The sequence below is a fragment of the Oryctolagus cuniculus genome, chromosome 5 (genome assembly GCF_051225735.1).
Source record: "Oryctolagus cuniculus isolate XC-2025 breed Fujian yellow rabbit chromosome 5, ASM5122573v1, whole genome shotgun sequence".
NCBI classification, from domain to species: domain Eukaryota; kingdom Metazoa; phylum Chordata; class Mammalia; order Lagomorpha; family Leporidae; genus Oryctolagus; species Oryctolagus cuniculus.
Window position 1 is genome coordinate 70,980,246 of NC_142871.1, and position 12,450 is coordinate 70,992,695.

The 12,450-nt window shown below is 38.3% G+C and overlaps 1 protein-coding gene across 4 annotated transcripts in view; it reads left to right on the plus strand.

Moving 5' to 3' along the window:
• Positions 1 to 12,450, plus strand: part of SIM1 (SIM bHLH transcription factor 1) — an 81,452-nt gene that overhangs the window by 36,555 nt on the left and 32,447 nt on the right. For all 4 annotated transcript variants that reach the window (XM_008263315.5, XM_089332821.1, XM_089332819.1 and 1 more), the window contains one exon: positions 10,658 to 10,826. In XM_008263315.5, the coding sequence (XP_008261537.3) occupies positions 10,658 to 10,826 (169 nt within the window). The remainder of the gene's footprint in view (positions 1 to 10,657; positions 10,827 to 12,450) is intronic.

Here is a 12,450-nt window from a genome sequence, read left to right on the forward strand (position 1 = left end):
TTTTGGGTGTCTGTGGAGTAGGAAAGTCTGGGCTAGAGACTGGATATCAGTATCTGGAATTTCAACCCAGTGGAGTGAATAACACCAGAGAGTAGCTGTTAATAGAAAATAGAAGCGACCTGAAGATAGAACCAAGTGACTCTGTAATGTTTTAGGGTCTGCAGGAATAGGAGTGCCTAAAAGGAAGCTGAGAGAAAGCAAACAGCTGTGGTGGGGGGGATAATTCAGTGGAAGATAATACTGTGAGGTTAGCCATCAGGGCAAGTGTGAAGCTTGAGTTCTGTCTTTTGAATATTCCTTCCCTTTTCAATGGTTTCCAAAGTTCTTTGTGGGCCCCTTTCACCTGACTCCTTTAGTTTTTCTCATCCCACAGAATAACTGCTCTAATCTTTAAAGTATGGCTCATGACTGCAGCATCAGAATCACCTAGAAGCTTGTTTGAAGCTACATGTTGGAGTGTTTGTAGTGATTAAATGGTCACTTGCTGTATCCTCATCCCATGTTGGAATCTCTGAGTTGGATTCCTGCCTGGCCTGTTTCTGATTCTAGGTTCCAGCCAATGTGTACCCTGGCAGGTGACGGTGATGGCTCAAGTGCTTGAATCCATGCCACCCACTTGGGAAACCTGGATTGAGTTCTCAGATCCTGGCTTTGGCCTGGCCCAGCTCCGCTGTTGTGGGCATTTAGTGTGGGGAGCAACCCGGACTAGACTGAGTTACTGGAATTAAGACTTATTCTATGCATCTGCTCTCCCACAATATGGCGTTGGGAGAGGAGAAAACAGCTTCTACGCAGGTGCCTCCAGTTCAGCCAATAAACTGTAGGACTTGCTCCTGATTGGAGAGCAGCGTACTCGGTGTGTGGGCAGCCGAGTTAGGATTGGCGGAGGAGGACTATAAAGGAGGAGAGAGACGGCATGCACCAGGAACATCTATGGGGGAACATCTAAGGGGAACATCTAGCTGAAGGACACCCGTGCAGCCCCCAGAGAGCCGGCCGGCGGTGTGCCACTCCCCTGCAGAAGTGGGGAATGTGGCCAGGGGGAACTGCCCTTCCACAGAGGTGGAAGGGATAGTAGCCAACCCGGGAAGAACCAGCAGCAAACCCGGGGAGGGCCGAGCAGACGAAAGAACAGCGCAGGGTCCTGTGTCGTTCCTCCACGAAGAGGGGGAGCGACATTTAGGGGAATGAATCAGTGAATGAGGGATTTTTCTCTATCAGTTTGTCTCTGTCTCTCTGTATTTCAAGTAATTAAAAGTAAATGAATTTTAAAAAATCCAAAGTGCTGGGTTCTACCCTAGACCACAAGTGAGAAACTATGAAGGGTGGAGCTAAGCAGGCTATGTTTTAAAAATTGTGTTTTAACAAAGGGTGTCTGATGCTGAAGTTTGAGAACCACTGCTTTAGGGAATGCAGTTGATAAACTGAATCAATGAAAGTTAACAAATGAGTTATAGACTATTATCTTTTTCTGGGCCATCTGTCTAAAGTCAACTAAATAAGTAGATTTTCAGCATCAGCCAGAAGATGCTGTTGAGCCATCTTCATGAGGTCCAGGGAAGATTCTCTAGCGCTAGAAAACATGAAAGCAGATGTTGTCTATTCTGTTTTTAGGCTCCATTGATAACTATATAGTCTACATAGTATTATATAAGCTCTCTGACTCCAAAGATAGAGACAATGAAAATTACGGCATTTCAGTGGGCAATCCAAAGTCTCTTGCAAGAATTCAGAACTTATGTTGTTTAAGCACAACTTATCTACTGGGATATTTAAAATAATGTCTGAATACAGAGGAAAATGAGGATGATGATGATAGAAATTTTAATAAATTGTGAATTTTCATTACTAAAATATATCTCAAATTTATTTTTTTCACTTAAATAATAGAGTTTAATGTATATTTAGTCAAACACTACAGTTGTAAGGGCTTAAGGAGATTAGAAATAAATGAATCTAATTAAAGAACATGTCTCTGAAATTTCATATGTCATAAGTATGAATGAACTGTTTGCACAGCAAAAATAAAGAAACCATTAATGATTAACTATCTAGAAGAGGTTTAATCAGGAATAAATGTTATAGGACAACTTTAACAATATTTAAATTAAACAAATGAAGATTTGTGTATTTGAAAACATTGCATCATATCATCATTTTTGCTGTGTCCTTTTTTGAGTGTTTAAAGTCTGAGGTTCTACTTTTCTATAATCTACAATACCTTAATATTGTGCAGAAAAGCACATAGCTTCCAACAGTGCCATGAGGTTTGGTCATTTGGGGTCTTCCCACATGAGGCCCTGTGAGGCATTTGGAGAGCCTTTCGTGTTGAATATGGAGTCTAAATTGCCCAGTTACAGAGATCTTCCCTCTTCCTAGAGTTTGTGTGGAACTGAAATTAGGAAGTGTACTCCTTTCCCCTACTCTAGCAGAGGACATTTTAAGGGTAGCAGTCAGCTTTGTTGAAGATCAAAATAACCAGGTGAGAAAGCTGTTCCTATGAGACTGAAGTGTCAACCAAATATGAGATGCTAGAATATGAGGTGCTAGAATCCCCCATTACTTATCTATTTTATGTATAGGAAGTGTTCTCTTTAAAATTTTATTTATCTGAAAGGCAGAGAGACCAAGGAGAGGCCAAAGGGGAGGGGAGGAAGAAGGAGAGATCTTGGCTGTGGTGTTGTAGGTTAATCCTCTGGCTGTATCCCATGTGGATGCCAGTTCTAGTCCCAGCTGCTCCTCTTCCGATCCAGCTCTCTGCTATGGCCTGGGAAAGCAGTAGAAGATGGCCCAAGTGCTTGGGCCCCTGTACCCATGTGGGAGACCCAGAAGAAGCTCCTGGCTTCAAATCTCCCAGCTCTGGCGGCAATGGCCATCTGGGGAATGAACCAGGAGATAGAAGATCTTTCTCTCTGTCTCTCCCTCTCACTGTCTGTAAATCTATCTCTCAAATAAATAAATAAAATCTTAAAAAAAGAGGGAGAGATCCCTCATTCACTGATTCACTCCGCAAATGCCTGCAACAGCAGTCTGGTCCAAATTGAAGCCAGGATCCAGGAATTAAAAATCTTTCATATTGGGGCATACATAGTGGTGCAGCTGGTTAGGTGGCTGCCTGCAATGCTGGCATCCCATATGGGCACAAGTTTGAGTTCCAGCTACTCTACTTCCAATCAAGCTCCCTGCTAATGTGCCTGGGAAAACAGCAGAAGATGCCCCAAGTGCTTGGAGCCCTGCACCCATGTGGGAGTCTGGAATAGAGTTCTGGGCTCCTGGTTTTGGCTTGGCCTGGACCTGGCCATTGTGGCCATTTGGGAAGTGAACCAGTAGATGGAAGATCTCTCTCTTTCTCTATTTCCCTTCAAGTAAGTAAGTAAATCTTAAAAAAAATCTGTCATGTAAACTTGCTTACTTAGCAGGTACCTGTTTCTCATTTACCTGAAATGATTTGCCAGTTTTGTGAAATTTTGATCACTTGGATTTGAGATGAGTGAAAATTTATTGTAATGAAAATTATTTGTTAATTACATTCAAATGAATGCCAGTTCTATGCAAGATACTCTTATGAGAACATAGATAAAGGCTGTTCTAAGAAACGGAATTTAGGAGGTGTTTGTCAAGATATGCCATTTGTTTACCACACTGTGAGACAGCAAATTGGAAGTGTCAAATGAATGTAAGGGTAGTGAGTGGTATACGGTTGGGGAAAATCACTGGCTTGTAGGGTGTGGAAGCAAATTCAGATGCGTTGCAGTGGCAGGCCTGGAATTAGCTATTTTCCAACATGCTTCACAGATTGGTATGAAGATACTACACAATCTCTGCTATGAGAATGGCTGACATGGCATAGCTTATCAGCGTGTTGCAGTTTCTTGCCTTATTTTTTTGTAATTTCTATTTGCCTCTTGATTACATCTGTGTCTTTCCTTCCTGAAATCCCAGTGTGATAGTAAATTTTGTGCCTAAGCTATTCTTTACCCTTGTGGTGCCATCCTGCCATAGCATGTGATCTGAAACCTTCCAAATGGAGAAAGATGGTTTCTAGGCAGAGGTAATGTTTATGTATGTTTATGTAAAAATCAAAGACTTTTGGTGAACCCACTAAATTTGCCAAATCAAATGGAGAAAACTATAAGGAGCACACAGAAATCTACTTATTAGTGTGAGACTATTACATTTCCAAGGGCGCCTTAGCCTAATTTCCCAGCAGATTGTTTTAGTCTGTGAGCCCCTCACAGTGTGGAATCCTCCTTATCAGCTCTCTCTGCTGGGCTCCCTAGGAGCCAGAAAATGAAACATAAAGCAGGTCTCTGTGATGTGGAGGTTTACCCAATGGCCAGGCAGTAACTCTGCCAGAATATAAAGAAGGTCATGCACTTCGTGTAACAGTGACTCTAGAATCCAATTAAAAAGTTTAGTGTAAGGCACAGTCATTCCCACTTAATCCGATCACGGTTTAATGCAATCCTCTGCTTATTTCAATCAGCGCCTTTGGAGCCAAATCAATTGTATGTCTTTGTTTCCACGTTTTTCTGGGTAATTTGATCACCTTCAGCTGTTTGAAAAAAACTCAATTGGGAAATCTGGCAACATCTTTTAAGAATTGCCACATAGCATAAAGTTAACAAAAGGGCTCCAGAATGGCCAATAGATTCAAAATTGACATGATGGAAGCAAAAATTCAGTTTAAAATGAGAGTGGAAATTGCTGTAGTGCAATTGAAGGAATAAATTCTTTCAAAGAATTTTGACCCAACTGATAAAATACTGTTGATTGCTTTTCTTACACTCATTCCAGTTCATTTGAAGATTGTAAATATGTTAGTGCAGCTATTGGAATTATGGAGACCACTCTCCCAGCTGAAATAATAGAAATACTATCAGTGTTTTTCTATGAGGCTGATAGTACCTTCTACTGGTGAAGGCACCTTCCATCAGCTTTGCAAGAATATTACACTTGGCTTCCCATATAGGAAGTTGGTATTGACCTAATGAGTGCTTGTGGCATATTGCTTAAGAGAAGGGCAATGATGCAAAAATGGCCCCAATTTTTCTATTGAAATTTGAGTTATTCCAAATATGTACATGACTATTATAAAGTTTAAAGTAGACTCAGATGGTTAATTCTGCAAATTGAATGATTTCTGACTGTCCTTAATGAAATAAGAGGATTACTTTGGTCTGTGCAAATATGAGTGAGATTGACAAGCTGCAAGTCCTAGTGATAGCAAATTGCCCATTTCACTTTGCTTTTAGGGCTGAGGTGCCTGAGGATGCCTGAAGCTCTTGTACAAATCATTAAAAGGAAAAAAAATACTCAAATGTAAATTGTTCTCAATAGCCTTTTGAAGAACATGCCAAATGACACATGCCACACATCCCCTTTCGATATGCCAATCATGTCTGGAAGATCAGCATGACTGCCTAGGATAGGGTTATCTATGGAGCCCCAAACAAGGTCTGTGGGCTATAGCTGTAGAGGAGTGCTATGTCCTTCATTTATTAAAGTCAGCTAAATAAAAATCCTTACCACACTCATGTTAAAGTCTATGTTCTTTGCAAATGAGTATTTTGTCTTGCTCTAAGGTGAAGCATTAAACAAATGGCTTTATTAAACATGCACTTAACTTTGAGAACATGCATGATACCAGAATGAGCTTCACCCATGGAAAGAGAGAAGCAGGGCCAGATTCTTCTTTGTGTCTGAGTTTGGAGGAGGGAAATGGAACTCATAATGTGATTCCCATCAGCATCCAGCCCTTTAAACTATACAAATGAAATGCTCAACTTAATAGAATTCTAAAAGTAAAACAAATGCTTTGTTCCTAGTGAATCTGCCATTCAGAGCTGCTCTTGGCAGCACATCAACCGTACTTGAAATGTCTTTAAGTGGGCATTTTTATTGTGCTTTTCATCCTAACGTATCTTTTGAGCTATTCGAATTTTGAGCTAAGAAACAAGAGGACTGATTTCCTTTCAGAGTGACTGTGTTGCTGTAAGACCCTCATTTGCTGATTTAATAAGGAACTTACTTTAATAAGTATTTTGGCCATACTGCAATAAGAGTTTAGAGACTAAAAAGTAACAGAAAATTAAAAGGGTACAAAGATATACAGTGTAAGTATGACTTGTAACAGCATAAGCAGACTGTACAAGTGCCGCAGAGTTTGGAAGTTAAGAAATAATATTATATTTTGAGCATTTACTATGTTCTGGGTACTGTGCTGTCAGTTTCTCATATAATATGAGGCCCAGATGTGCTGTTACACAGTAAGAGGCAGAGATTTTCTTTTTTAAATTTTATTTAAATTATAAAACTTTCATATATTTCATATATACAGATTTAGGAACATAGTGACATTCCCCCCCCCCCACACCTTCCCTCCCACCCACGCTCCAACCCTTCCTTCTCCCTCTCACACAGTCTTAATTTTTACAAAGATCTATTTTCAGTTTACTTAATGATTGTATAGTTAATCCTATACTGGGTAAAAGAGTTCAACAAAGAGTATGAAGAATAGAGATTGTCTTAAACTCTGGTTTACTAGACTTCATGGTCTTCTATTAAATTTTGATGAATTGGAGCCAGTGCTGTGGCACTGTGGGCTAAGCCTCTGCCTGAAGCACTGGCACCCCATATGGGCGCTGGTTTCAGTCACGCTGCTCCTCCTCCAATCCAGCTTTCTGCTATGGGATGGGAAAGCAGTAGAACTTGGCCCCAGTGCATGGATTCCTGCACCCATGTGGGAAATCTGGAAGAAGCTTCTGGCTCCTGGCTTTGGATTGGCCCAGCTCTGGCCATTGTGGCTATCGGGGAGTGAACCAGCGAATGGAAAATCTTTGTCTCTTCCTCTCTCTCTCTGTAACTCTACCTTTCAAAATAAACAAAATCTTTAAACTATTTTCTGGTGAATTATATAAATATATATCCTATATATATATATATATATTTACTTATTTTATTCATTTGAAAGGCAGACAGAGATCTCATGTTCCTTGGTTCTCTCCTGAAATCCTTGCAATAGCCAAGGTAAGGCAAAGTTGAAGCCGAGCATCAAGAACTCAGTCTGGGTCTCCCGTGTGGTTGGGACCTAAATACTTGAGACATTGCCTGCTGCCTCTGAGGGGCTGCATTAGCAGGAAGCTGGAATGAGGAATGGAATTGGAACTTAAACTTGGGGACTCTGATATGGGTGTGGGTGCCCTAAGCAGCATTTTAACAACTAAGCCAAATATCTGCCTACATTTTTTTGTTACATACAACAGCATCATTATTTTTATTAATTTATCAAGAGTATTTGTAGAACTCTTCTTATATTTATTATGACTTTGTGTAAATTTGTAGAATTTTAAGCCATTTATTGCTTTTAAAATTTTACTTTAGCCTGTTTAATTTGGAGTATTTTTGTCATTGGAAGCTTTGTCAAGTTTTTGGTAAGACTTTTTCAATAGTTGGATTGTAAACCATCAGGGAACTGAAAGTGTGCAAGAGAAAAATGAGTCCTTGTTTACTCCCTGCTTATAGCCATGAAATCCCTGTGCTGAAATGTTTCATTAGGAATGGGATTACAAAATTGTTCAGCCGCATTTTCAGGAGTGCATGATTTTGATTCTTAGACTAGGTTCTGCCAGGCAGTGATTGAATGAATGCTCTGCTGTATAGTGAGAAAAAGTGTATTTGACACAGGAGATGCCCAAGGGTAGAGGCTTGCCCACCTGTCAGGATACAGTGCTTGGCTACTCACTGTTGTCTAAGGGCTAGAGGATCAGAGGACTCACAGACCATTAAAGTCTTTTCCAATAGAGAAAGGCGATTGGGTTGCAAGTTATTTTTACTCTTTGGGGAAAATAATACTTTAATTGCATCCTTGTTATATTACATGAATACCATGCAAATAGCCTTGGGAATATAATAACATCATCTTGACTCTCATTCTCTAAAAACTTAGAACCCACTAGGACAAGACATAGTCACTTGAAAAAGATTAGAGGAGAAAAAAAGATAGTTTCTGGACCCCTCCCAACTACTCTCAGTAACTGGCCCTGGTACCTTTATGGGAGGTAAAGACTTGATCCTTCTGTTCATTGATGTTTTCTGCAGCCCCTAGAACAAGGCCTCACACAGAGGAGACACTCAACAAATAGGAATTGAATGTATGAATGAATGACTTGAGTAGTCAAGAAGGGCTTCATAGAGCTGTGAGTGGGCTTTAAGATGTTTCTTTACAAAAAAAATTTTATAGACCTATTTTGAGGGAGGAGAGAGAGTCAACAAAGTGAGTTCTGTTTGGGGAGAACTATTTGGATGAAGTAAGGGGCTGATGGACAATTTTGAGATACTGTCACAAAAATTAATGGGAGCCACATTCTAGAGGACACTGAATTTCTGACTGAGAAGTGTTTAAGACTATATTGTCATTAGAAGGAGCTGCTAGAGATGTGAAGAGACTAGCGATGCAACCAGCTGAAAAACAAATTGCATGTCCAGCTGCTAAGTTCTTAACTCAAGAAGATTTTAAAAAAAATTTCATTGAGTGAATAGATTATAGTCATCCCTCAGGACCCACTGTGGGTATCAAAATCTGAGGATGCTGAAGTCCCTTATCTAAATGATATATATTTACTCGGTGCACATCCTCCTGTATACTTTGAACTACCTCTAGGTAATTTAAATTATTAATTATTAATTGTATTAATTATTAATTGTATAAATTAAATAAAATAAAAAATAACCAATACATTTTAAATGGTATGTAAAAGTTCTTGAATTGTTTAGGGAAGAATGAAAGGAAAAAGGCTGTATGTGTTAAGTGGAGGTGCAATATCTTTTCCCGAGTATTTTCGAGTATTTTTGATCTGTAATTGGTTGAATTTGCTGATGTGAAACCTGTGGATAAAGGGAGCCAACTATTTTATGAAAAGTCATTGTCATTTGGGGATATATATCACTGCAGGATAGCTTGTGAAAGTGACATTATTTGGACCATTTTAGCTGGTTATTTCTCTTACTCAGTTGAGGGACTTCTTTCCTGAATTATATTGTTTTCCTTTTTTAATTTGTTAAGTGAAAATTGATATGTTTATGGTATACAACATGATATTTTGATGTATATATACATTGGGAAATGGCTAAATCAAACTTCTTAGCATTTGTATTACCTTACATATTTATCATTATTTTTATAGTAAGAACACTTAAAGTCTACTCTTTTTGTAGTTTCCAAATACTGAATTATACTTTTCCTTTTGCATATTCTTGTAATGAAAAACAAAAAGGGTGAAAGTATAAGAAGATAAATGAATATGTGTTGATTCATGGAATGTGCCAATCACATAGACACACCATACATATATACATACATATAATTTCATTAATTTGTTAAATTCTACATACTGGTCTTAATCCAAAGAATTTCAAAAATGTATGTAAATTATTCCAAAAAATAGAAGCTATTTGAGAATTTCAAGAAAGGAAAAATAAAAGTCAGTGAAGTTAGTTTTATAAAAACATCTGTCATGAGGGCTTGGTACATTTGCTAGAGATGATTACAAATCAGACTCAAGGCTCAGAGCTTTTTGACTTCTCATACAAAGGTAACATGATGAGTTATATGATTTAGTGTTCATGAGATAAAAATAAATCAGTTACCCAAGAGCAGCTCAGCTAGTTTTGGAACCTTAGAGAAAATTCTTCCTTGAGTCTTCATAAAGAAGACTCTGAAACATTTTTTTTTGACTGTCCGGGAAGGGTTGATGTCCTCTCATGAAAACAGAGTCAAACAAGATTTATAACTGCCTGGAAGTGGGCAGAGATTATATCTGTGAGCAGAGTCAAGACTCTTATCTTAGCCCCTAAATATCTCAAGTAAATTCTTTGAAATGAACTTCCAAAGATGGACTTGTTATCCCTTTCACATCACTGAATGCAATTGCTATGTTCCTTTATTTGTTTATTGTTTATTTACTCCCAAAAATACTCTGTGCAAGAGCAGGGGTTATGGATGTCTTATATATTCTCACATCTCCACATAGCATAAAATGTGGTATATATTAGGAGTTCAATAAATGTTTATTGAATGAAGGGAGGAATGGAAAGAACTGGTGGTTAAATCTATCTCCCCTAAGGGGATAGAATTAGCCTGTTGAAAGGGATTTTTAACTATTTGTAAGTCTTGTTTCACTAGTTAGACAGCTATAAGAATGTTTAGAAAGTTTACCAGAATGACTGATCTCAGATCAGCTGATAGAAGACATCCTGCTTAATAGAGGTCAGCATCAGCTGGCCACTGTCTGCTGGATTCACCCCCTGTAGGACCCCTTTTGAATAAGTTTTGTAATTCATATCTCACCAGTGAGGACATAAAAACTGAGAAATTGAATGATTGAATTATGGGTTCATTTTTCTACTCACAATAAAGGTAATTAAAATACATTTTAAATAAAGACATGAGTGTATCATATAATTTGATAACTGTGGCAGCTGCATTCACACAAATTAATTAAAAATTAGGCAATTGTGGAATAACTGAAACCAGTTATATGTCTAACTTTTGCTTGCTTCCCTTTCAAATCTGGGTTACTATCATACCTGATGAGAGGATGCATGGATCCATTTTTCTGTGGTGGCTGATTAAGGGTTTTGTCATCCTATCCTGCAGAGATACGGAATACAAAGGGCTGCAGCTATCCCTGGATCAGATCTCAGCCTCCAAACCAGCCTTCTCCTATGCCAGCAGCTCCACACCCACCATGCCTGATAACAGGAAGGGGGCCAAATCCCGGCTCTCCAGCTCAAAGTCAAAATCGAGGACTTCCCCCTACCCTCAGGTAAGTGCACTTATGTTTTGCAACTTTTTTTATTTGGGACTTGGTTTGATCTGAAGGTTGAGGAAGTATTAAAACTGGAAGTAATTATCTGCTTTTAATAAATTTAAAATTTCTATACATCTGGAAGGTTTTCTAAAACTATCTTCTTTCTCCTCCTCTTCCTTTAAAATAACTGTGCTAATAAAAATTTGAAATGATATTATGGTTTACTGAGTTTATGTAAAGGTCATGAGATTGTAGTTGCTGTTGGAACCATAAGTATCTTTTTTTCCCCCAAGTAGAGGGTTGCTGTTGGAACCATAAGTATCTTTTTTCCCCCAAGGAGGTTAATCCTAAATTCTCTTTTCTCCAGGAATTATTAATTAGCTAGAATGATGGATGTGGTCAGATAACAATGTATGGTAAATGAGAGCTTGATTCAGGACAATTGAATCTTAGGACAGCAACTGAAGAAGAAGAAAATTACGGGTAGAGGCAAAACATCAAGGATGCATTTCACCATGAGTTTTCAGCACTGATTGATTATTTATGAGGAGGAATGAAGTAGAGAGGGCTTTCCAGATGGCAGAAATGGTAGGAAAAGCAACTCTCTTCTCATGTTGGCAAGGTGGTGAGATATGAGATCAAAAGGAGGTATTCTAGAAATACTGCAAAGTATAAAGAGGAATCCTGATTCTTGAAAGGAAAATATGTATTTTTTCTGACCAGTCACTAAGATATAGAGGCTAGAATGTGTCAAGGTGTGTGCATGACTCTCCTGGCCTGAAAGAAGTAGAGTAGGACTGGGGACCTCACTCCCATATCCTGTGGCCCCTTCCCCTCATACCCCTTTTTCTTTGAAAAGCACCATGTTAAAATTCTTGCAGTTCACTGCTGCAAATAAAGAGATGATTCCTGGGCTAGTATCAAACCCACCTCGCTTCTGAGTCATTTATTTTGATCAAATTGGTATTTATCATTTATATTTTAAATGTATTTTTAAAGTAAAAATGGCAATCCAGTGGATACACAAACCCTTATTTAATTACTTTTTTTAAGTATTTTTTTAAAACTTTTATTTAATGAATGTAAATTTCCAAAGTACCACTGAGCTGCGCTATTCTGTTGGTTTACAAGTGTATACTGTTTGAAGAATGTTGTTCATTGAGTCAGTGATCACTTACAAGCTACTATTTGATAGATTATTTTAGTGTTTTTTTTTTTTTTTTTTTTTTTTTTTTTTTAGTGGGTTTTTATAAAAAGAAGGACATGGCCTCTGCCTCCAAGAGACTGAGGTCACATCTTTTGAAATCTTCCATAGAAAACCAAATTGTTTTTCACTGTGACAAAAGGGAGGAGAATAGATGTTTGATGCCTAGATGTCTTCAATGTTTGTTTTGAGGACTGAGTCAGGGTCACTGTGGAGTTGGAAATGCTTCTTTTTATTGAACATCTAATGAAAAGCTTTTCTTATGTCTTGGGAAAATATTTTACTGGCTGTTTTTACTGTTTGGAATGCTGATGTAATATGCCTTTGGGTAGTTATCTCCTTAAATATGTAGGAGTGATGGACACATAGATGACAAAAGAAATTAAATCAGGCAATACTAAGTTAAGGAGGAATTTTTCCAATGTTATACAAAAA